The sequence below is a fragment of the Malaclemys terrapin genome, chromosome 1, assembly GCF_027887155.1.
Source record: "Malaclemys terrapin pileata isolate rMalTer1 chromosome 1, rMalTer1.hap1, whole genome shotgun sequence".
Taxonomy (NCBI): Eukaryota; Metazoa; Chordata; order Testudines; family Emydidae; genus Malaclemys; species Malaclemys terrapin.
The window spans coordinates 140294950-140319770 of NC_071505.1; the positions used below are offsets into that span (position 1 = coordinate 140294950).

The 24821-nt window shown below is 44.3% G+C and overlaps 1 long non-coding RNA gene and 2 gene segments (V, D, J or C); all 3 read left to right on the forward strand.

Moving 5' to 3' along the window:
- The window catches only part of LOC128843759 (T-cell receptor beta-2 chain C region-like), a 161660-nt gene that overhangs the window by 23477 nt on the left and 113362 nt on the right, over positions 1-24821 (forward strand).
- On the forward strand, positions 1630-11040 carry LOC128843794 (uncharacterized). Its single transcript, XR_008446341.1, has 3 exons — positions 1630-2047; positions 9212-9291; positions 10457-11040. It is a non-coding gene; the product is annotated as an uncharacterized LOC128843794 (long non-coding RNA).
- Positions 15449-16336, forward strand: LOC128843788 (T cell receptor beta variable 29-1-like). The segment is given in 2 exon segments: positions 15449-15523; positions 16020-16336. Coding segments are annotated over 2 exon segments (363 nt in total).

Below are 24821 nucleotides of genomic sequence, written 5' to 3' on the forward strand. Positions count from 1 at the left end.
TCAAAGCACAAAACCTTTTGAGATTCATCTGCCTTTCTAGAATGTACATTTTCTTTCCAGTAGTTAAAAGATACTATAAATCAGAGTTGGAGAAGACCTTTTATTAGGTTGTCTCTTGTCCATGTCCTCTTCCTGGCCAATGCAGGTTTATTTTTATAAAGTAGAACCTCAGAGTTATGAACACCAGAGTTACAAACTGACTGGTCAACCATACACCTCATTTGGAACCAGAAGTACGCAATCAGGCAGCAGAGACAAATAAAAAAGCAAATACTATACAGTACTGTGTTAAATGTAAGCTACTAAAAAAAGGGAAAGTTTAAAAAAAAGATGACAAGGTAAGGTAACTGTTTTTGTGCTTGTTTCATTTAAATTAAGATGGTTAAAAGCAGCATTTTTCTTCTGCATAGTAAAGTTTTAAAGCTGATTCAGTTTTAAATCAATGTTCAGTTGTAAACTTTTGAAAGAACCATAACGTTTTGTTCAGAGTTACGAACATTTCAGATTTCAGAGTAGCAGCCGTGTTAGTCTGTATCCGCAAAAAGAACAGGAGTACTTGTGGCACCTTAGAGACTAATAAATTTGTTAGTCTCTAAGGTGCCACAAGTACTCCTGTTCTTTTTGCGAACATTTCAGAGTTACGAACAACCTCCATCCCCGAGGTGTTCATAACTCTGAGGTTCTACTCCAATATACTATCCCTGTGGTGGTGGTGATGGTGATTTTCCCACTTCTAAAAACCGAAATTATGGGGCTTTCACAACTTCACTTGGGAGACAATTCTTCACTCTAATAAATCTCCCCGGACTCATCAATCTAGCCAAGTATTGTATCTCAGTTTGGATTTTTTTTTAAATTTTGGCATGTTCTATAGAAATGTAACATTCCAATAAAAATATAGAACTCCCAATATAATAATGATTATTTTGACAAAATTAATGAATGAGTAGGGAAGGGCAATCAGGTCCACCACACAGCTAGAAGGGAAACTGAAGGCAATGCCTTTTACATTGAAAAAAGGTATTTTTTAAATAATTAACCTGTGGAACTCACTGTTGCAATGTATTCTTGAAACACATTGCTAAGGGCCCAGTGCTGCCACCTTAATACCCTTTGAGTAATATCTTACAATGTGAGTAGTCCCATTGATATCAATGGGAGCTGCTGCACTTTTGAAAACCGGGTCACTAATCTAGATGCCTAAGTATGGATTTGGAAGATTAACCTTTGTAACCATTTTTGAAAATTTTGGTCAGTGTATCACTTGAGTCTCAGAATGTGCTTAAATGGATTTAGTAGAATGTATAGATAAAAACAACACCCCCAAATCCTTGGCTGAGGTGAGCACTCATTTCTGCGAGGATACTGGCCATCAAAGATTAAAGTGTTTGTTCACACAGCTGCCAACTATACTGAGTTGGCGTCTGACTACCATGGGATGACAGCAGGTGGTTGTTGGCTCAGAATAATCCCAGATGGTTGTTGGCTCAGGATAATCCCAGATGGTTGTATACCTGGCCACACTCTGAATTTTCATAGGACACTGAAAGTTCTGCTTTACTCTTAGTCTTCTGGTCAGGGCTGAGAGATCTGGTCTGGGGAAGGTATTTGGGAGGGAGGGGAGTTTAGAGTGGAATGAAGCAAGTTAGGAGCACAACTTTATTGTCCAGATGGGCGTCTGGTCCAAGACGAGCTCATCCTATGTTTTGGATTAATTGTGTAGGGTTGTAAATTTGTACCTCTGCATGGGGTTCCCTATGGGCACTTTTTAAATCTAAACAAACAGAAAAGGATGAGAGGATTTTTTTAAAAAAGAAAAGGTTCTATATCGACAGTAGCCATGATAAAAATTACCTGGGCCATCCAATCTCATGCTGCAAGGTCTATGCTCATCACCAGCCAGGGCAGGTGCTGAGGCAGTTGGGAAAGGAAAGTATAATATTGTCCAATTTGATCCATTTGGGAGGCTTTATTTCCATCCCACTGGAACAAGAGGCATTGGCACAGGAACAGGATGTTGGACGAGATGGAAAACTGCTCTGTTTCAGTAAGGCTCTTATTTTGTATCAGGTGTCTCCTGATTACTTGCATTAAAGAACTGCTCCAGTAGAAAAGGTGTTGGGGGAACTGGGAAGGAGGAAGCTATTTGTGGACCATTGTACATTGGACCAAACTCACCCTTGGTGAAGGTTCAACTTCTTTGACTTGGGATAAGTTTTGCTCCTTGTGGCTGAAGTCTTACCTTATACTGGCTTGGAATCAGCCAAATATCCCTTCAGATCAGTCTGCCTTGATAACTCCTTAGAGTATCTTTATAAATGCTCAAGTGAATCACTCTTCTTCCTTCTGGCCTTGGTTCTAACTTTCCTCATTTCCAGACTTCTGTGCTTCTCCAATCAACTCTTTGGTCTCCCACTGAGATCCGAATCAGGAAAGTGATATTATATTTGTTCTTTCTTTGTTTTTGTTTTAATCTGAAGTTAAAAAAAATCACTCATATTGAAATTGGACTGGACTTTGTGAATTGGAAAAATTTAACTCCAAGGGCTGTATATCCAGAAACTCTCAAGAACACTAAAATTCCTTATTAGAATAGAGATGGAAGGGTATATCCCATTCTGCATTCTCTTTCACCTAGTCTCTTTTCTTGCAGAAGAATTTTAGATCAGTTTCAAATCAGCATTTATATAGTCTTGGAAAAATTGATTTTTTAATACTATTTTGATGGATAATACTGATGTTTATTTTAAAGCATTTTCAAAGATTTTTACTGATTTAAATTTTTACAGTTGTGGAAAATTATGGCAGGGTCAGACAATAATATTTGAATGAGAGTTTATGCTGAGATTCAAACATTAATGTTTTCTAGTCATTAAAACACGAATTGTCAACATCACATGTCAAAACATACAGTATAAATATCCTTAAATCAAACTCTAATATAGTCTCAAGCAGCATTTTTCTTACTTAGCCTATCTGTAACTTTCAATTACACTGCTCCACAGCCAAAATGGTTCTGAAATAAATGTAGTCAAACTTTACTAATTCTGGATCACTGAGAACGAAAATAATGCTTTAAATTGTTGATTGGCTCTAGTTTTCAAGATATGCTATTGGGTCAGTATATACGACCCTTGACTTGGGAATGGCGGAGGATAAGTGAGTTATAAAGGGAAGGGATCTCAATTTAAAACAGAAATGACTAAAATACATCTTTGACTGGATCTATGAATAAATCTATGACTGGGTTTGGACAGTACTTGCTTTTTAGGCAAAACAATGAATGATGCAATCTGAAGCTGGTATTGCGTCATACATGATATGAATTGCATCATGTTATTCCTAGAAGTCATGGATGATGCAATCATAATGAAGTTTACATCACACTGCTGAACAAATTGCCATATATCAGCTCTAGAAATCATACAGTGTCGTGCTCTCTTATTTGTCAGTGTTTGACTTTGCAAAGGGACACATTTCTGTTTAGCCAAAGTGAGCAGAGATGCCTCGTACTTGTGTGAACAGTGCAGATAACTTCTGCTATGTTTGTGATGAAGTGACTTTTGCATCACAAAAGCGCAGTATAACCACTATGGTTAAGAAAGCCTATCACCTTTATTTTGGCTGCAAAATTGGAGATCAGGACCAGAGGTGGACCCCACACATATGCTGCAACACTTGTGCAACAAATCTTCGCCAATGGTTGAACAGGAAAAGGAAATCTATGCTTTTTGCAGTGCCAATGATTTGGAGAGAGCCAACAGATCATACCAGCAATTGTTACTTCTGCATGGTGCCTCCAGTTGGGAAAGGTGTGTCAAAGAAGAAAAAGTGGACTGTGCAATATCCAAACATTCCATCAGCTATACGCCCAGTACCCCACGGAGAAGGACTGCCGGTTCCTGATGCACCAGAATCATTCTCACTTGAGTCAGAAGAGGAAGAGGATGAAACTTCTGGTCCTGAACCATCAATGTCACAGGATCCACATTTTCTCCCATCCTCCTCCTCTGAACCACACCACATAACACAAGGTGAACTGAATGACCTTGTCAGGGATTTGGAACTACCCAAGAGTAAGGCAGAGCTGTTGGGCTCCAGACTACAGCAGTGGAATCTCCTGGCAGGTGATGTTAGGGTTTCCATGTTCCGTGACCGTCAAAAGGATCTTGTCCATTCCTTCTTCATGGAAGGTGATCTTGTAGCCTGCAACAACATCAATGGTGTGATGGCAGCCCTCAACATCGTTCACGATCCAGATGAGTGGAGACTGTTCGTTGATTCATCAAAGACGTGTCTTAAAGCTGTTTTACTGCATAATGACAATGTTTTGCCATCAATTCCAGTTGGTCATGTAGTCCATATGAAGGAAACCTATGACAACATGAAACAACTTTTGAGATGCATAAACTATGACCAACATCAGTGGCAGCTTTGTGGCGATTTGAAGGTTGTTGCTCTCTTGCTTGGTCTGCAGACTGGATACACAAAGTACTGCTGTTTTCTCTGCCAATTGGATAGTTGTGCAAGAGATTCCCACTACATCAAGAAAGATTGGCCACTCCGACAGTCATTGGAGCCTGGGAGGAAAAGTCTTCAGCATCCACCACTTGTTGAATCAAGGAAGATTTTGTTACCACCCTTACACATCAAGCTGGGTCTGATGAAGAACTTTGTCAAGGCCATTGATAAAACACAAGCAGCTTTCAAGTACCTCCATGGAAAATTTCCAAGGTTAAGTGAAGCTAAGATAAAGGAAGGTGTCTTTGTTGGTCCTCAGATTCGTGAACTTCTTTGAGATGATACATTTGACCATGCACTGTGTGGCAAGGAAAAACGGCATGGAAAGCCTTCCAGTTAGTGGCAATAAATTTTCTCGGAAACAACAAGGCAGACAACTACAGGTTATTGGTGGAAAACCTCCTCAAGGCATACAAAAGCCTTGGTTGCAACATGTCACTAAAGATACGTTTTTTGCACTCTCATCTAGATTTTTTTCCACCAAACTGCGGAGCAGTGAGCGACGAGCACAGCGAGCAATTTCACCAGGACATTGCAACAATGGAGAAACGCTATCAGGGCAAATGGAGCCCATCAATGCTTGCAGACTATTGCTGGACAGTGACAAGAGATGCTCCATTTAATGAATACAAGAGACAAGCCAAGAAGCGCCGAGTAGACACTAAACTGCTATGTACATAATAGTTTTTTGCCTTTTGTTTCATAATAAATTTTATTTATATAACCCTTTTGCTGATTTTTAAAGTGTTACATAAACAGGACAGGTAAAATATTATCAAGTAAAGCAACCATAAACACATGAAAATTACATAAATTACAATTTATGATTAAAACTCTATCTACACAATATACATAGACATAAAATGTAAAAGCTTAAATATCTTAGAAACAGTAGCCAATCAGTTGTTTTAATTGTCATATTTGAATTCAGCACATCAAAATACATAATAAATAGCACATTTTATCTTTGAAGCAGACGACTTCTCAAAAATTGTAGACCAGTGTTATTTTACTGAAATTTAACTAACCAATCCTAACACATTGTAACATGGTTATTTAACCAATTATATCCCACCACCTTAATTGGTTTACACCCAACTAATTTTGTTATACAGCAGACAGAAACAATCACAGAACCAGACAGAGACCATGCAAATAAACATACAAAACAATACAGAAGTGAGGATTTCACAACTACATCTATAAAGACATAAGGGTTTTCCAGCTGTGTCTATTGATAAGTGAGTTCTTACCAGACAGAAAACTATCAAACTAAATTTCCTTTTACATCTTCTAGGCTTTTCCCTTTCTCTGGAGGTGATAGGAATATCAGGACAGGATTGTATTCCTAACAGCCCAATAGCACCTTATTTCAATGTGACTGGTTTGGAATGTGAGGATGTGACCATACACTTCCCAGTTTATGGCTGGTCTCTGCTGCTTAGCCAAAGGCCTTAGCCTAAGAACCAGGCCTCAGACTGTCACAGTAAGAGAAGGCCCTTACACAGACAGACCGTGATTTTGATTCTCTCTTTTATACCTCTATAACTAGCTAAGTGATAAGAATACACCTAAATTCTTAAAGTAGAGGCCTTTGCAGACAGGCCTGAATATCTATATCCTAACATGCACCTTGAAATATTGTTATGGTATTGTAAGCAGGGTCTGAATGAGCTCTCCCCTGATAGCTAGTTGGGGACGAGGAGAGACTTCAGGTGCAGACTGTATTTACATGAACATACCTATTCTGCTTAGATATCCAGCAGACAGAGCTCAAAGTGATCAACTTTGGCTGGTCTTGGGTTACAAATCACTGTAATACTGAATGCAGGGGTAGTGAAATGTTATCAGTGTTGTTATCTTTATTGTATGAGTAAAGGGGAGCAGAACTGTGCTTAACCTGTCCTGAATTAGGGGGTCACCCTCAGCTAAAAGGAACTCGCTAAGCCAGAGGCTCAAATGCCAGAGCCCTGTGACAGTAAGAGGGGTGCAGAAATGTGTCCCAGTAAGGAGATGTGGCCTCTCCCTAAGGGTCTCTGGTCTGGTTTAACCTCTTCCTCCCCACTGTTCAAAGATAGAGCTAAATAGGTTTCATTAGGAGTCTTGTTATTTTAGTGCTCAATAGAGCTGAAATCAGTTCTGGTGGGATAGCATTTCCTCCCAACCTGCTTCAAGTTCCCCCACTAAGAGCTGACAATCACTAAGAGCTAAAAAGTACTAAGCACTGACAATCTGATCTACTGGGTAGATTCCTGCCAGGAGATTTCACTGCTGTAGTCTGGAGACCAGCAGCTCTGCCTTACTCTTGGGTAGTTCCAAATCCCTGACAAGGTCATTCAGTTCACCTTGTGTTATGAGGTGTGATTCAGAGGAGGAGGATGGGAGAAAATGTGGGTCCTGTGACATTGATGGTTCAGGACCAGAAATTTCATCCTCTTCCTCTTCCTCGTCTGACTCAAGTGAGAATGATTCTGGTGCATCAGGAACCGGCAGTCCTTCTCCATGGGGTACTGGGCGTATAGCTGATGGAATGTTTGGATAATGCACAGTCCACTTTTTCTTCTTTGACACACCTTTCCCAACTGGAGGCACCATGCAGAAGTAACAATTGCTGGTATGATCTGTTGGCTCTCTCCAAATCATTGGCACTGCAAAAGGCATAGATTTCCTTTTCCTGTTCAACCACTGGTGAAGATTTGTTGCACAAGTGTTGCAGCATATGTGCGGGGCCCACCTCTGGTCCTGATCTCCAATTTTGCAGCCAAAATAAAGGTGATAGGCTTTCTTAACCATAGTGGTTATACTGTGCTTTTGTGATGCAAAAGTCACTTCACCACAAACATAGCAGAAGTTATCTGCACTGTTCACACAAGTACGAGGCATCTCTGCTCACTTTGGCTAAACAGAAATGTGTCCCTTTGCAGAATCAAACATTGACAAATAAGAGAGCACGACACTGTATGATTTCTAGAGCTGATCTAGGGCAATTTGTTCAGCAGAGTGATGTAAGCTTCGTTATGATTGCATCATCCATGACTTCTAGGAATAACATGATACAATTCATATCATGTATGATGCAATACCAGCTTCAGATTGCATCATTCATTGTTTTGCCTAAAAAGCAAGTACTGTCCAAACCCAGTCATAGATTTATTCATAGATCCAGTCAAAGATGTATTTTAGTCATTTCTGGTTTAAACTGAGATCCCTTCCCTTTATAACTCACTTATCCTCCGCCATTCCCAAGTCAAGGGTCGTATATACTGACCCAATAGCATATCTTAAAAACTAGAGCCAATCAAGAATTTTAAGCATCATTTTCGTTCTCAGTAACCCAGAATTAGTAAAGTTTGACTACATTTATTTCAGAAGCATTTTGGCTGTAGAGCAGTGTTTTCCGAACCGCAGGGGTCTCCTGGCAACCACAGCAGCAAAAGGGGCAAAGCGTGAGGCCATGGAGGATGGAACACACTTCACCTGATCTATGTGCATTTCCGGATCCAGTTCCAAAATTCTCTGCTTGATTTTAAACTCCACCATGCACTGGTCTAATCAGCTCACTGACCTTGTGTTTGTATTGCTCCCTCCTCACTTCTATCATGCATCAATGGGCTCCTCTCACCCATTTTCACTCTCTGCCTCTCTCTCTTTCTGGGAGCATGAAACTGGCTTTTATTTCCTAAAACAGACAAATCTCTCTGAACCCCAGTTAATTTTATAAACACAGACTGGGTGTCAGTAACACCTGCTGATACTGATGTCTGCAGCAGAATTTGCACAAACACCCATATTTAGCCATCGGCACTAAAACAACCATCTCATGGATAAGAGTTCTCCTGATACGCCCAGCTACTTCCAATAGTGCCCTTGCTCTGCTTTTTTTTCCAAAGAGCTCCCTATAGTGTTCTCTTCCCTCTGTGCCTGAAGTCTGAGCACCATTGAACTACAGGAGCCATATCAGGCAATGCTAGACAGATGTCAATAAACACTGAAATCCCCACAGTGCCTCCCAGTCTCGAGAACTCCACAGCTGACTGTAGATTGCTCATCTAGCAATCTCCAAAATGCAGTTATACATAGGATTTGGATTTTCTCACCATTGCAAGTAGGGAAGTGAAGGAAGATAATTTCTACAGGGAGGGGATGGGGAAACTGAAGGAAATGAAATATCTAGGCAGGACGATCTCAAGGAAAGCAAAGAAAGATCTCTCAGTGGGAAGGGAGTATGTGTTCAAATGTACTCAAAGAGAAGCCTGAGTGACAATGAATCAATATATAAAAAACTACTAACAAATTTAAAACTAATTTACTAAACAACTGTGTATTTCCATTTATGTTTTGACTGTATTTTTTAAAGTATCCCTGGCTTGCCAATGTGTTCCACAGATTTTGAGAAAACTGGAAACATTTCCATTGCACTGCTAATGCGCTCTGAGACTGCAATACACTCAGCATATGGTTCAGTCTTCCAAGAAAGATAGTGAAGAATAACTTCTACTAAAATGGGAAGCAGGCAAAATGAAATTACACAAATTGGGATTTACCCAGGAGCTGGGGTTAACACCCCTGCATCTCTTGCAAAAAGAGCTGAAGAATTTTTTGTGATATGAGTGCGGAGAAGATCGGTTTTATATCTCATCTGGAAGAATATTATACATCATTCATCATGAAGGTTTTTTCCCCTCCTTAGGTCTTCAAAGGTGAAGTCATAGCAGGAGGAGTGGCTCTGGCCTCCTCATCACTTCCTGTCACCTTCATAAGACCCAAGAGGTAAAAAAGAGAAGAATAAAATTTGCTGGTAACAGGGGCGGCTCTATGTATTTCGCCGCCCCAAGCATGGCAGTCAGGCAGCCTTCAGCAGCATGCCTGCGGGAGGTCCACTGGTCTCGCACCTTCCGTGTACCCGCTGCTGAATTGCTGCCGAATCCGCGGGACCGGCAGGCCTCCCACAGGCATGCCGCCGAAGGCTGCCTGACTGTTGCCCTTGCAGGGACCGGTAGGCCGCCCCCCGCGGCTTGCCGCCCCAGGCATGCGCTTGGAGCGCTGGTGCCTGGAGCCGCCCCTGGCTGGTAAAAATATTGAGATTCCTGCTACTTCTGGTGCCTGATAAGAACCTAGAAATCCTGCCCAAGCCCTACAAAAAACAGAGTCCATCCAGGTGCACAGGCAGAGCACAGCTTCCCTACAGATATGTACAAACTTCCCCCCTCACTGGATCTCAGAGCCTCCTGTCTGAGTCCAGCCTGAGTCCAAAAGTCTACACAGTGATTTTTTAGCCCTGCAGGCTGAGCTCCAGAAGCCTAAGTCAGCTGGCCCTGGCCATCTGGGGGTCTTTTATTGAAGTGTATAAGCTGAGATGCTAAAGCACACCTGATTTCAAAGAATCAAAACCACAGAGGAATTGTTCATTTCCAGGGGAAATAGACTTTTTTGCTGCTGACTGGTACAGACACTGGCATTTAAAATGAAAGGCCTCTCGGGAAAATCAGGGAAAATCTATGTTGTGTGTCACATTGTGAGCTTTGTGTTTGAAATAATAAACTGTGCCATGAGGAAAAGGCCTAAAAGAAACTGAGACATGGCATTAGACTCTCCTGACTGGGAAAAACAGGCCGGCATGCCTCCAGTTGCATATAAATATTGCAGCATGCAATACCAGTGATTACCACTGGGGGTCAAGTATTAGTTAGGATGACCTTCTCTCTCTCTGCCCTCTTTGAGAATGTATGTGTGTGTGTCTTTGCATATGTGCGTGCAACTGTTTTCGCTATTGTAATGATCAAGTGACTGTATGAATCCTACTTTATGTTAACTATGGGCTAGGTGCTCATAACACTTCCTGGTAAAGCTCCCTGTCACAGAAACAGAATTGTTCAAACTGACACTTAAGTTTGATCTTGGCACTAAAATAATGTATTTTTATTTTTTATTACAGAAGCACATACAGGCCTCAACCAAGATCAAGGCCCCACTGTGCCAAGCCCTGTACAAACCCATAATAAGAGACTGGTCCCTGTCTGAAAAGTTCAACATCTAAACAGAGAAGACAGACAAAGGGCTGGGGAGAAACAGACACAGAGAGGGGGACTGGCCTGCTTGCCTCCTTCTCCTCCCATGGCTGGGAATGGGCAGAAGCACTTGGCCCATCCTCCTCCACATCCCTATCTTGTAGAGCTGCTAGAAAGGATACCACAAGAGGGAACAGACATATATCATTTTCTCTACATGGTACAGTCTGATGGGTTGGTCTGCAACTGGCATCCAATATCCTCTATGGGTTGGAGAATGGGAATGGGACAGTCTTTCCTGGTTCCTGTCAGCTGATGAATCTAATAAGATCAGACTTTCTCTCCAGGTAATTGCGGTGCTCCAGCTCCTAGCCAAGACACACCGGTGCTGAGGCCACTGCAGAAATGGAAAACTCCAGTGAGAACAAGAGTTAACAAAAACTTTTTGAGACATAATACCTGTAGTTTTGGATCTATTCTTATTATATCCACATCTTGGGTCTAGAGCTAACCATAGTGGTCTATTGAAGTGTGCAACTGTCTCCCCAAGGGATGTGGTGGAGGCCCCATTACTTGAGACATCAAACACCAGGCCGGACAAAGCGTTGGTCTATAGTATGTAAGGGCTTTTCCCAGCTCGGGCTTTTCTGATTGGTTTGCTTCTTTTCTACAGTCTACTCAGTTTATGATTTCACCAGGCAATAATTTGCAGGAAGTAAATCATAGGTCTAAACCAGGCAGCTGCTAGAAGAAGCAAGGACTGATGGTGGAAGGTGAACTTAGGTTTCAACTGGTGATGTCACTAACAAGGGCCAAGTGGGCGGCTGCTTGTGGGGCAGTGCAAGACGTATCCCCAAGCAGAAAATCTGATGTGTTCTCTAACTGCCCATTTCATTTTGTCTTAGGCAGGGGTTATCAAACTGGGGGTCGTGACCCCTCAGGGGGTCGTAAGGTTATTACCTGGGATGTCGCAAGCTGTCACCCTCCACCCCCAAACCCCACTTTGTCTCCAGCATTTATAATGGTGTTAAATATATTAAAAAGTATTTTTAATTTATTAGAGGGGTCGCGTTCAGAGGCTTGCTATGTGAAAGGGGTCACCAGTACAAAAGTCTGAGAACCACTGGTCTTAGGTGATTCAAATGTTCAAAAGTTTAGGATCTCAAGGGTGAATATGGAAACCAGCTACAACTATTTGTAAGGTCTGAACACCAAGGAGAGAGAGGAATTATTTTGGATGGCACACAGGGGACATAATTCGGAGGGAATGAGATTAAATTGGACAGAAGGGAAAATTTTAGTCTAGACAATCAGGAAACATTTCCTCAGATTGAGGTCTTACTGGGCTGTGGAATAATGTACCCCATGGAAATGGTGGAAGCCACATAATTTAAAAATAGGAGTAAATAAAGTCCAAGAAAATATGCTGTGGGGAAAAATCCTGTTCTGTCTTGGGGTGGGATGAGCAAGATGTGAATTTTCCCCAACTCTAATTTCTACGATTTTAGTACGTGTCTAACAATGCACAGGAGGGTTGGAAAAAACAGCTGTTTTTTCTTGGATAGACTCCAAGTGGCTCACATTACAGCCATTGGGGTATTTTCTACATTGTAAAGTTCTGGAAATAACAGTGCTCCATTGTTTTCCATCTCTAGTTGTCACAATAACAAAAAGCTTTTCTTTTACTGGTGTATCTTGGTGTCAGCGAAAGGTACTAGATATGACAGCTCCCTAATCTTTAACCAGAGGACACATACATTTGTTAGCTTTAGTTGAGATTTGATGAGATCTCAACACAGTTCTCCTCCACCTCTCTGGAAAAGTCTCTCTCTCTCTCATACAACACCCAAACAATAGGTCAGGCACATATGTATAATTAAATAGATATATTAGTGGACTATCCTGCAGCCCTCCTCCTGTATTTATATTCCTGGCATATAGCTGATCATCAATTGAATGACTGAACATTTTTAAAAAGACCAATAAAGAATAAGGATGAAGAATAATAACAGTGAGCAAAAATAGTAAATAGTACCATTCACACACAAAAACTCCTGCTTCCATACACCTAAGCATGTGACTATTTATTTAATAGCATGTATTCATCATAGCAACCTCCCAACCACTGATACAGACTAAAGCTCTTCTGCTTGAATGTTCGTTGATACCAAATAAGTTGCAGAAAGATGGTTAAACCGAAGAGCCATTCAAAATATTGGATGAATGAATATTCATAAATACTGTTTTGTCTGCATTTGATGAGTTCATTCAGATAGATAGATAGATAGATCATTTTCATACCTATATAAATTCCTACCCCAAAAGATTTCACAGCAATCTGCAAACTCTGAATACAGGGAACATTCCTCCACTTCTGGACAGGAACAGGCCTGCCATTTGGCCAGTACAGTACATGACATTAGCATAGGATGGAAAATCAAATTGAATACTGTATAGTGGGGGTGATTTTGAGAACACACAGAAACCTTTAACCTTGTTGGAATTCTCAGTCCAGGTCTGTTGGAGGCAAACACAGCAGTAGATAGAATACTCTGGGATCTTTAACCACCATGAATGCTCAGGCCTTAGTTTTAAAAGCTCATTGGGAAGTCTGAAATATATAGGTAAATATCTGAGACAAAGTGTAATTTCTTTCTTCCCTGACACACTTTTCAAAGACAAACTGGCAGCATTGGGAGGGGTATTGCACTCCTCTCACTTCCTGTTGCCTTAGCACAGCGGTTTTCAAACTGTGGGTTGGGACCCCAAAGTGGGTCGTGACCTCATTTTAATGGTATTAGACTTGCTGGGGCCCAGGGCCAAAGCCAAGGACTGAGCACCACTACCTGGGGCCAAAAACCAAGGGCTTCAGCCCTGGCAGCAGGGCTCAGGTTACAGCCCCCTCACCCCTGGGCTGAAGCCCTTAGGGTTCGACTTTGGCCCCAGGGGTGGTGGGGACCAGGCTTCGGTCCCCCCTCCTGCAGTCTTATGGTAATTTTTGTTATCAGAAGGGGGTCATGGTGCAATGAAGTTTGATAACCCCTGCCTTAGCAAAATCCAAGTTCTATAAGAACCAATCCTGTAACATTTGTTGCTAGAGATGTTGAAAATTCTTCTCCTTCTGATGCCTGGTAAGAACCCAGAACCTGCAATGGGGGTACTGCGGCATGGCTGGTCACAGACAGGGGTGGCATTGGGCAGAGGACCCTTTGGTGCCTGGCTAATGAATCTCTGCTCCTTTCCACCTCGCTCACACAGGTGCTGGGGTTGGAGACCTCATCTCACAGTGGCCAAGAGTAGCAATCCAGAAACCAGGGAAGTCTGTGACCATGAGCTGTTATTAGAACAAAACTGCCCGCACAAACATATTTTATACCAGCAACCCCAGGGAGCAGTGGCAGATTAGCCACTGGGCTGACGGGGTCTGTGCCTAGGATCTTCATGCCCCAACCCCACTCCCCAGCATGGTTCGGGCCCAGCAGCAGGACAGAGCAGCTTTTCCCCTGCGCTCCGGGTCCTGCCTCAGCAGCTGGAGGCCGCCTCCTGGGTTCTAGTGCCAGCCTGTTTTCTCTACAGCTGTGAGTGCGGCCTGGGCCCGTGGTGGTGGGAGGGGAGACAGAGCTTCTCCAGTCTTGGGGCCGCAGTGGAGAGAGTGAGAGAGATGCTGACTAATCAACCTGCACCTGAGATCACAGACTTATGGCCTTCAAAACTATGAACAACAGCAGCATTGACAGTGACACTAGGTATGGAGCTGCATCTAGGCACTCAGATACCACTGAGATTGGTGCTAGACAGAGAATAACAACTAACAGGGGAATCAATCCTTCTACATAAACTGTTCATGACCTATGGACAGAAATAATATTAATATTTAACAAATAATTGCTCCTCCACATGCCTGCGTCTCCACTTCATGTACAGTATTGTGCAAAGAGGTTAGTTATGGGGGACTTAACATCTTCCTTTAAGCACTGACCACTCTCACAGATAGTCCACTCTATCTTTGCCTGTGCTGCTGGAATTTAACTAACTCCCCATTGCCTACAGTGCGTTGAATTCCCGGGAAAGGAGAAGAAGAAAGTAGCTGGACGATCAGAATGGTCTAATATTAGCCTTCCCCACTATGGCCACTTGAGGGCAGTGTAGTGCTAACAAACCAAAGCATCCAGGAGCAAAACCAGAAAAAGAGTCAACAATCTTCCTGGCTGAGTCTATAGCTTCACCCCCCGCCAATTATCAAGTGTGGAGGAGACTATCTGGACACAGGAGAGATGGGGAGAGTCAGAGAGGAGGGTATCCTTGTCTGAGAGTTTGCAAATGCAGAGATTATTTAAAGCACCAACATTGATCTAGTGTCTTCCATTCTCCTGACAGATCCTAAAGCATGCTGCATTCTAACACTAGGAAATTCTCACCCACCACTGAAATGTAGCAAATACAGGGATGGAACATGGCAGCTGTCCTTTGCCAGTAATGCAACAAACTGTGTCATGTGACTTCTCCCTTTCAAATTGCACGGGGGATCTAGAGAAGCAGAAAGAGATCCAGATTTGGCCAGGACACTGACTGAGCAGGAAACAGACATATCCCAGAATGCTCACTGTCAGGACCACACAACCCTAATGTAAAAATATTTTCACTGATCAGTGTGAAGCAGCAGCAGGCTTCATATAGAAGGAGAGGGGCCCAAGCCACACATTTTGCATCAGAATGTCTAACCACCACAATTCCAAGGTGTGCAGATCTGGGCTTGGAGTTTTATCCATAATGGTTGCACACTTCAGATCCACATGTGGACCCAGCTTTACTACCTCCCATATTTGCACTGCCTCATGATCATCAGTTCTTCCCCCTTTTGTGGTCTTGCAGAGCTCCGCCTGCTAAAGGCACACAGAACTTTGTTCAATAGAAATGATCACTCTGGCTTCTCTTTGCTGCAGATGCCATGTGGAGGGCACTGGGTGTCTTCCTGGTTTTCCAGCTGCTGTCAGGTATGAAACTGTCTCTGATAAATGTTTTGACTCCAGGATGATACAGCTTTACTTTAGCATCTGAGATGAGAAGCAGAATGTGGGGAGGAGGGTGTTTGCTGCAGATGATGGAAGCTTCACAGGTGAAGGCTCCAGTACCATACTGACAAGAACATGAGAAGGAACAAAGGTAGGAAACCTTTGCTAGTTGAATGGCAGAAGCAGGGAGAGATACAGAGTAGCTGCTTCCAGATGTCAGGAACTGCGCAGGAGCGGGTTTATGTACTGACTGTAGTAAGGTTGTGTGAAGAGACAGAAGTCAGGCCCTTAATAGAAGTAAGGAGAGGACAGGACAAGCATAAAGTCAGTGAGGTGATTAGACCTCACTGTCCATGGAGGTGTTTAAAATCAAAGAAGAAGTTTTGGAACTGTATTCTGAAATGCACATAGACCAGGTGAGGTGTGTTCCATCCTCCATGACCCGCATTCACCCTGTCCCCTCCACTCTGCTTTGCAGGTCTTTGCAGTGGGGTGACGGTGATGCAGAAGGAGAAGTTTATAGCCATCCAGAATGGGAGCAAGGGAAGTATCCCATGTGAACATGACGACAGCTCCTACTATATTGTCCTGTGGTATCAGCAGAAGAAGGGTGCAGAAAGGCAGCTGCAGTTAGTAGCCACCTCTTCAGATGTGAATTCAGCAGAAATGGAAAAAGAGTTCAAAACCAGATTCAAAGTGACACGGCCAGCAACACTGAAAACCTCCCTGACAATCAACCCGGGGATGGTTGAAGACACTGCAGTGTATTTCTGTGCAGCTAGTAAAGCACAGTGAGAGCTTCATGCCTCACAGCTGTGCAATAACCCACCCGTGCTGCTCATCCCTCGCAACACACACACTTCAGGCCCAGCCACACACAGAAGTGGCGTGACAGGGGAGAGAGATTTCACTTAGCACTTAACAACGGTGAAGGGTACCTAGTCACCAGCCCTGGAAGCCAAGCCATTTAGTTAGCCAGAGGCAAAGGCAGAGCAGTGCAAGCTTCCTTTCCCCAGACACAGGGCCGGCTCTAGCTTTTTTGCTGCCCCAAGCAGCAAAAAAAAGCGCCGCCCCCCAGGCCTCCACCGAGCGCCGGGCCGCGCCGCCCCCCCCCCGCCGAGCGCCACCAGAATCCCCCCCTAGAGCGCTGCCTCCCTGCGCTGCCCCCCCCGCTGAGCGCTGCGCGCCGGAGCCCCCCCCCCCCCGCGCCGAGCGCCGCTGGAACCCCCCCCCGAGCACCAAGCCCCGCGCCGCCCCCCGCCGCCCCCCGCCGCCGGAGCCCGCCGCCGGAGCCCGTCCCCTGCCAAGTGCCGCCGGAACCCCCTTCCAGCGCCGTGCCCGCGCCGCCCCCCTCGCTGAGCCCCGCGCAGCCGGAGCCCGCCCCCCCAGCACCGCGCCGCCGGAGCACCCCCCCCGCGGAATGCCGCGCCGCGCTCCCCCCGCTGCCCCTTACCAGGTGCCGCCCCAAGCATGTGCCTGGTGCCTGTAGCCGGCCCTGCCCAGACACATACCCCTGCATGAATGTGCTGCTTAGTTGCTGCCCTGAGGGCACCACAGCTACAAGGGAGAGTGTCATTTGCCAGGGAGTCAGTGTAGTCCAATGACAGGGACTCCAGACACCTGGGCTCTGCTCCCACATCTACCACTGACTTTCCCTATGACTTTGGGCAGGTCACTTACCCTCCCTGTGCCACCGATTCCCCTTGTAAAACAGAAAGAATGATAGTCACCTATGTTTGGAAAGTGCTTGGAGGGAGGGATAGTTCAGTTGTTTGAGCATTAGCCTACTAAACCCAGGGGTCTAGGTTCAATCCTTGAGGGGCCAATTTAGGGATCTAGGGCAAAAATCTGTCTGGGGATTGGTCCTGCTTTGAGCAGGGGATTGGACTAGATGACCTCCTGAGGTCTCTTCCAGCCCTGACATTCTATGAAATCTGATGAGTGTTCATTAGGTGTAAATTCAGTCTATGGCACATGCAGTCTTTGGCCAACTAAAAAAAGAGACTCTCCTGCTTTATGGACAGCTGGAACTGGGCTTGAGAGCCTGCAAATAGTTTCTGACAGACTGTCATGACTGAGTTGGGGCTGTTGTTAAATGCTGTGGAATGTTGTTGCTGCTGCTGTGTTATTAGTTCTTGGAGGTCTGATGTTAGCTGTACTACCAGACAGTGGAGCATGTTGATTCAGCAGACCTCAATGTTACTTATGAAGAAAGACCACAGGCCTTTGGTGGCAAAGGCATTCGGCCAGGTTTATTGTCAATACTAATGCCCCATAGTAGCAACAGGTACACTAACACATGTATGCCCATGACAATGGTACCATCTTATTCAGCACACCAGGACTATGTCCCCTTGGCTGGAGAAAGGTGCTCCTGCTATAACTTCTCCTTTCATACATTGATACAAACAAGTTCTGATTACACTCCTGATCCTTCTTATACCTGCTAGTTCAAACAAAACAACCTTATCCATTATCCTGTCATTCCGTGTCTTAAGAATGTGTTTAAATATTTTCTTGAGAACTCTCAGTTTTCTTGTACTATCCTCTCCTGTCAGGGGAGGTTAGCCTCTCCTTACTTACTTGGCTTAGCTTACTTGGTTAGCCAATACCTACTGTGTTGTTATTTTGCCAAGGCCAGGCCTACTCTGGTTCACTGCCTTTAGTTCATGCTGTTAGTTATGCCTATGGCTCCAACAAGGCCTCCAACAGGGCAGGTAGGAACTGGTGAGCTAGAGGAAAGGTTCTGTAAATCATTCTCAGCATCTCTTCCCCAAAGGATCTTTGCCCCATTATATGCCTACCTTGCATCAGAGCCATCAGCCGCTTCTCCAAACCCCACCGTAGGGATACTCCAGTGGAATGACTTTGTTCTTGGCATTATTTATTTCCTGGAATCTAACAATGTAACAGGGTCACTTGCCTCTGAAGGACTGGAGAGACTGGAGCTAGCCACCTCTGGCTACTGAATGAGCTACAACCAAGAATATCAGATTAATGACCTTTCTCTGCCCCTCCTTCCACCCCTCCCCCCAGCATATCTGTGACTGTTAATGTTACAAAAGTTCCCAAATTCAATATGGTGATTTTGGCCCTGGCTGCAGGAGCTCAAACCCCATATCTGCCTTTTCCCTGACCAGCAATCCATTCTCTCCCCGCCCTCAACTCCCCATTGACTTTATCCCTACATCATTTCTTCTCTCCCCCCCCTCCCAGTGTCACTTCTGCCTCTCCTGGGTTCTTTCCTCTCTTCTCCCAGGCATCGGGGTGGGGGGTTCCAACAGAGTCCCCTCTCCCCCTTCCCTGTCTGAGTGCTGAAGGGAAGAGAGGGGTGGGGGAAGCAACATGGGAGCTACACCATTGTGCACTGGAGAGCAGGAGAGCTTAGCACCCTGACTTGCTGGGAACTTTCTGCTCCCTTCCCCTTCATTGAGAAGATTGTCAGCTCCTGAGGGGAATGAAGAGAGCTTTGCCTTCTTCCTGGAGCAGCTCTGATTGTCTGCTCTTCTCCAGAAGGTGGGGCAGTGGGTAAGGCAATGAATCAGAGGAGGAGGATTTCCCCCACAGGCAGGGCTGAAATTTGCCAGATTTGCAACTTCCCCATCATCACAAACTGCCTGCAGCCCTGGTCCAAACTCCATCACTGAGAGCTGGTAACACTGGCAGCATAAGGGATTAGAACCCATGACCTCCAGATTCAAAACTTTAGCCTCAGCCAAGTGATTAAACAGAGCTGATCATTCTACTCTGCCCCAGAGGGAACTAATATACCAGAGTTGCCATATCCCATCCAATAGGGGCAGTGTCACATACAGATAAACAGCCCACACAGAGGCACGTGGTCCCCAACAGCAAATCTCCCTCTCCTGGGCCAAGTGAGGTTCAGGTGCCCCTGCATCACTTCCCGGGCACTGTCACTATTACCCCAGAAGAAGAGATGGACAATAGCTTCATTGACAGTGAAACTAGCTATGGCTCCGTATCTAAACACTCAGATTCTGATATTGGCACTAGACAGACAGACAAGCGGAAAGTAACAGTTACCAGAGCCATTGGTCCACCTGCTTCAGGGCATAAACTTTTGAGGAGCCGGGGAGAGAAATAATGAAGAGCATTTAATGAATAAATGTCTCTCCTCCACCCCCACATCTGCACTCTATGTATGTTAGTGTGCAAACAGGTTCATTGGGGGGACATGGCACCTTTTCAGCACAGTCCAATGTCATGTCCACCCCATGTTCACCGGTGCTGCTGGCATTTAACTAACTCCCCAGTAACTACAGTGCTTCGGATTCCCAGGAAAGCAGAAGAAAGGAAACAGACTATCAGAAATATCTTCTATTAGCTTTCCTGGTAATGGCCCTGGAGGGGGATCGGAGACACAGGGAACCAAAGAGAAACACTTGAGAAGATTTCAATGAGATGTTGGAGGGCAGTGAGAAAGGTAACACACGTGGAATGATGTCATCAGGAGTGAGACCAAGATCTGGAGTGTCAGAGAGAAGTTGCAAAAAAGAAGGCTGAGATGGTATGGGCATCTACTAAGGATGGATGAAAGAAATCATATTAAGGAGGCACTTGAGACTAGAATTAATGGGCAGAGAACAAGAGGATGGCCAAGAAAATGGTAGTGGACTGTGTATGGTAGGATGGAGTGGGCAGGGAGTGAGCCTTCCACCAGCAAGCCAGGAAAAGATTGTTCCAGCAACCTGACCCCCCGCTAGCTGGGAAAAGAGAAGAAAAGAAGAAAAGGAAGGGCAAGAATTGGTCAGTAATACAGTGTTTAGGGCACCCACTTGTGGGTTAAAGATCCCTGTTCAAATCTCTTGTCACCATCAGGTAGAGGGAGACTTGACCTAGGGGTGTCTACCACACTCCAGGTGAGTACCCTAACCACTGGCCAGTTATGAAGGAGGTTGTCCTCCTCCAGCCATTTGTGTGGAACTAGGCAGCCTCAGAGCATGTCTACCAGATTGGGCCCACAGGCAAGCTAGGCAGCCAGACACCTGTCTTACCCCAGTTCATGGATCACTCCGGAGCTCAGATGTTTGGGCTCCTTGAATGAGGCAGCAGTGTGCACACCCAGAGGCAGAAAAATAGACACCAGAGGAACTTTTACTCTCAAAACTTTAGGCATTTACAGGGTTAGGCAGCAGCCAAGAGGGAGTTTTGTGCATTGCAATAGTGTTTCAATCTGGGATTTAGGTGCCTATGTATCTTAGTGTATCCAGGCCTTTGTGCCTGAAACCCTATCTGATAGAAGTCTGGAATAAGCAATACATTCCTTCTGGTCAATCTGCCTTGATAACTCCTCATATTGTCTTTATAGACTCTAGAGTGCCTCTGCCTTATTCTTTTGGTTTTAACTTTCCTCTTTTAGAGAATATGCTTCTCCAACCAATTCCTTCCAGTCTCCCTCTGAGATCTGAATCAGAGAAGTGACTTTATATTTGACTTCATATTTGTTCATTTGTTTTTGTTTTGTAAAATAATCACTTAAATTAAAAGAGCATTAGACTAGATTTTGTGACCTGGAAAAATGTAACCCCAAATGCTGTTAATCCAACAACTTTCAAGAGCAGTAAAATTCCCTAAAAGAATAAATGGACCAGAACTCGGGTTCTATAGATGAAAAGATCCAGATCCCATTCTGCACTATCCTTGACCCATTTTGATGTCTTGCAGAAACATTTTAGGTTAGTTTCAAAGTGGTATTTATAATGTAACCCTTCTGGCAGGTGGAGCCGGCAGCAACCAGGAAATCCAGGGTTTCCTTTTCAACAATACCTAGGGGTTCCTTTTCAACAATATAATACAGAACTGGCTCAAGCCCTACCCAGTAACCTGGGAAAATTACACACCACCCCTGGGCGCCTAAGAGAGGCAATACTTCCCCACTCGCAAGCACAGAGTCTGAGTATAGAAAAGAAACTTTTAATGAAAGGAGGGAAGTTACCCAACATTGATTAGGTAAAATGCCACAAGCAGTATTCATAATCATAAAACTGTAAGCAGGACACTCACCCCAGAGTGCGTGGGGCAGAGTTTTCTGTTTCATGTTCTTGAGTTCTACAACCAAGGGTTCCTTTTCTGTGTCCCCCATATGCTACACACAGTGGGTCTCCTTGGTGAGTTAGGAGTAGGACCCAGGGTTCAGAGGTACATTTTGTGAGTTCACCTCCCACCCAGGGAAGAATGCACCTTACTTATTCTGCCATCTGAGCACTTGCTCTGGATGGCTGCTCGCCAGCCACAGTTCCTCTCCGCTGGCTGCCCCACCATCTACTCATTCCTTTCTGCTGGCCACCCCACTAGCCGCTGTCCCACTCCACTGGCTGCCCCACCAGCCGCCTGCTTCCTCCAGCCACTCCCAGTGGCCACCTGCCTCTCTGCTGTGACCTCAGCAGGTCAATCTCTTAAGATTCTACCCAGTGGTTAATGATTGCCAGTGCTTAGTACTTTTTAGCTCTTAGTGATTGTCAGCTCTTAGTGGGGGAACTTGAAGCAGGTTGGGAGGAAATGCTATCCCACCAGAACTGATTTCAGCTCTATTGAGCACTAAAATAACAAGACTCCTAATAAGAAGAACAGGAGTACTTGTTTCAGAGTAACAGCCGTGTTAGTCTGTATCCGCAAAAAGAAGAACAGGAGTACTTGTGGCACCTTAGAGACTAACAAATTTATTAGAGCATAATCTTTCGTGGACTACAGCCCACTTCTTCGCATGCATCCGAAGAAGTGGGCTGTAGTCCACGAAAGCTTATGCTCTAATAAATTTGTTAGTCTCTAAGGTGCCACAAGTACTCCTGTTCTTCTTTTTGCGGATACAGACTAACACGGCTGTTACTCTGAAGACTCCTAATGAAACCTATTTAGCTCTATCTTTGAACAGTGGGGAGGAAGAGGTTAAACCAGACCAGAGACCCTTAGGGAGAGGCCACACCTCCTTACTGGGACACTTTTCTGCATCCCTCTTACTGTCACAGGGCTCTGGCATTTGAGCCTCTGGCTTAGCGAGTTCCTTTTAGCTGAGGGTGACCCCCTAATTCAGGACAGGTTAAGCACAGTTCTGCTCCCCTTTACTCATACAATAAAGATAACAACACTGATAACATTTCACTACCCCTGCATTCAGTATTAAAGTGATTTGTAACCCAACACCAGCCAAAGTTGATCACTTTGAGCTCTGTCTGCTGGATATCTAAGCAGAGTAGGTATGTTCATGTAAATACAGTCTGCACCTGAAGTCTCTCCTCGTCCCCAACTAGCTGTCAGGGGAGAGCTCATTCAGACCCTGCTTACAATACCACAACAATATTTCAAGGTGCATGTTAGGATATAGATATTCAGGCCTGTCTGCAAAGGCCTCTACTTTAAGAATTTAGGTGTATTCTTATCACTTAGCTAGTTATAGAGGTATAAAAGAGAGAATCAAAATCATGGTCTGTCTGTGTAAGGGCCTTCTGAGGCCTGGTTCTTAGGCTAAGTCCTTCTGCTACGCAGCAGAGACCAGCCATAACCTGGGAAGTGTATGGTCACATCCTCACATTCCAAACCAGTCACATTGAAATAAGGTGCTATTGGGCTGTTAGGAATACAATCCTGTCCTGATATTCCTATCACCTCCAGAGAAAGGGAAAAGCCTAGAAGATGTAAAAGGAAATTTAGTTTGATAGTTTTCTGTCTGGTAAGAACTCACTTATCAATAGACACAGCTGGAAAACCCTTATGTCTTTATAGATGTAGTTGTGAAATCCTCACTTCTGTATTGTTTTTTATGTTTATTTGCATGGTCTCTGTCTGGTTCTGTGATTGTTTCTGTCTGCTGTATAACAAAATTAGTTGGGTGTAAACCAATTAAGGTGGTGGAATATAATTGGTTAAATAACCATGTTACAATGTGTTAGGATTGGTTAGTTAAATTTCAGTAAAGTAAGGTTAAGATATAGCTAAGCAAAACTCAAGTTTTACTATATAGTCTGCAGTCAATCAGGAAGTAAGGGGCGGGAATGGGAACAGGGAATGGGGGTGGGGGAATTGGAATCATGTTTCCCTAAGGGGGGGAATGGGAACAGGAAATGGGAACAGGGACACAGGCAAGGTTCTGTGGTGTCAGAGCTGGGAAGGGGAACACTGAGGAAGGAAACTGGAATCATGCTTGCTGGAAGTTCACCTCAATAAACATCGAATTGTTTGCACCTTTGGACTTTGGGTATTTTTGCACTCTGTTCATGCGAAAAGGACCAGGGAAGTGAGAGGGTAAAGGAATAAGCCCCCTAACAGTGCAATGCCAAGGAGAAACGTTAGAGGTCAAGTGTTAACTTCACAGGGCTCCTCTCACCCACTCTCTCTCTCTGTGAGCATGAAACTGGCTTTTATTTCCTAACACAGATGAGTCTCTCTGAATGCAAATGAATGTTATAGATGCAGACTGGGTGTCAGTAACACCTGCTGGTGTTGATGTCTGCAGCAGAATTTGCACAAACACCCATATTTAGCCATTGGCACTAAAACAACCGTCTCATGGATAAGAATTCTCCTGATACGCCCAGCTACTTCCAATAGTGCCCTTGCTCTGCTTTGTTTCCAAAGAGCTCCCTATAGTGTTCTCTTCCCTATAAGCCTAAAGTCAGAGCACCGCTGAACTACAGGAGCCATATCAGACAATACTAGACAGATGCCAATAAACACTGAAATCCCCACAGCACCTTCCAGCCTCGAGAGCTCAAGAAGCTGACTGTAGATTGCTCATCTAGCAATCTCCAAAATGCAGTTATACATAGGATTTGGATTTTCTCACCGTTGCAGGTAGGGAAGTGAAGGAAGATAATTTCTACAGGGACGGGATGGGGAAACTGAAGGAAGTGAAAGATCTAGGCAGGAAGATCTCAAGGAAAATAAAGAAAGATCTCTCAGTGGGAGGGGAGTATTTGTTCAAATGTACTCAAAGAGAAGCCTGAGTGAAAATGAATCAATATATATATAAAAAAACTACTAACAAATTTAAAACTAATTTACTAAATAGCTGGGTGTTACCATTTGCGTTTTGACTGAATTTGTTTTAAAAATATTTCTGGATTTCCAAAATATTCCACAGATTCTGAGGAGAAAATTGTGGAAAACAAGAAATATTTCCATAACCCTGGTAGTGCAACAATAAAACTTCAACATGCTCAGCACATGGCTGAGTCTTTCAGGAATGGAAGGAAAGAATAACTTCCACTACACTGCTGGGGGCAGAATGCAATAACATGAGTTAGGATTTGCCTGGGAGCCAGGG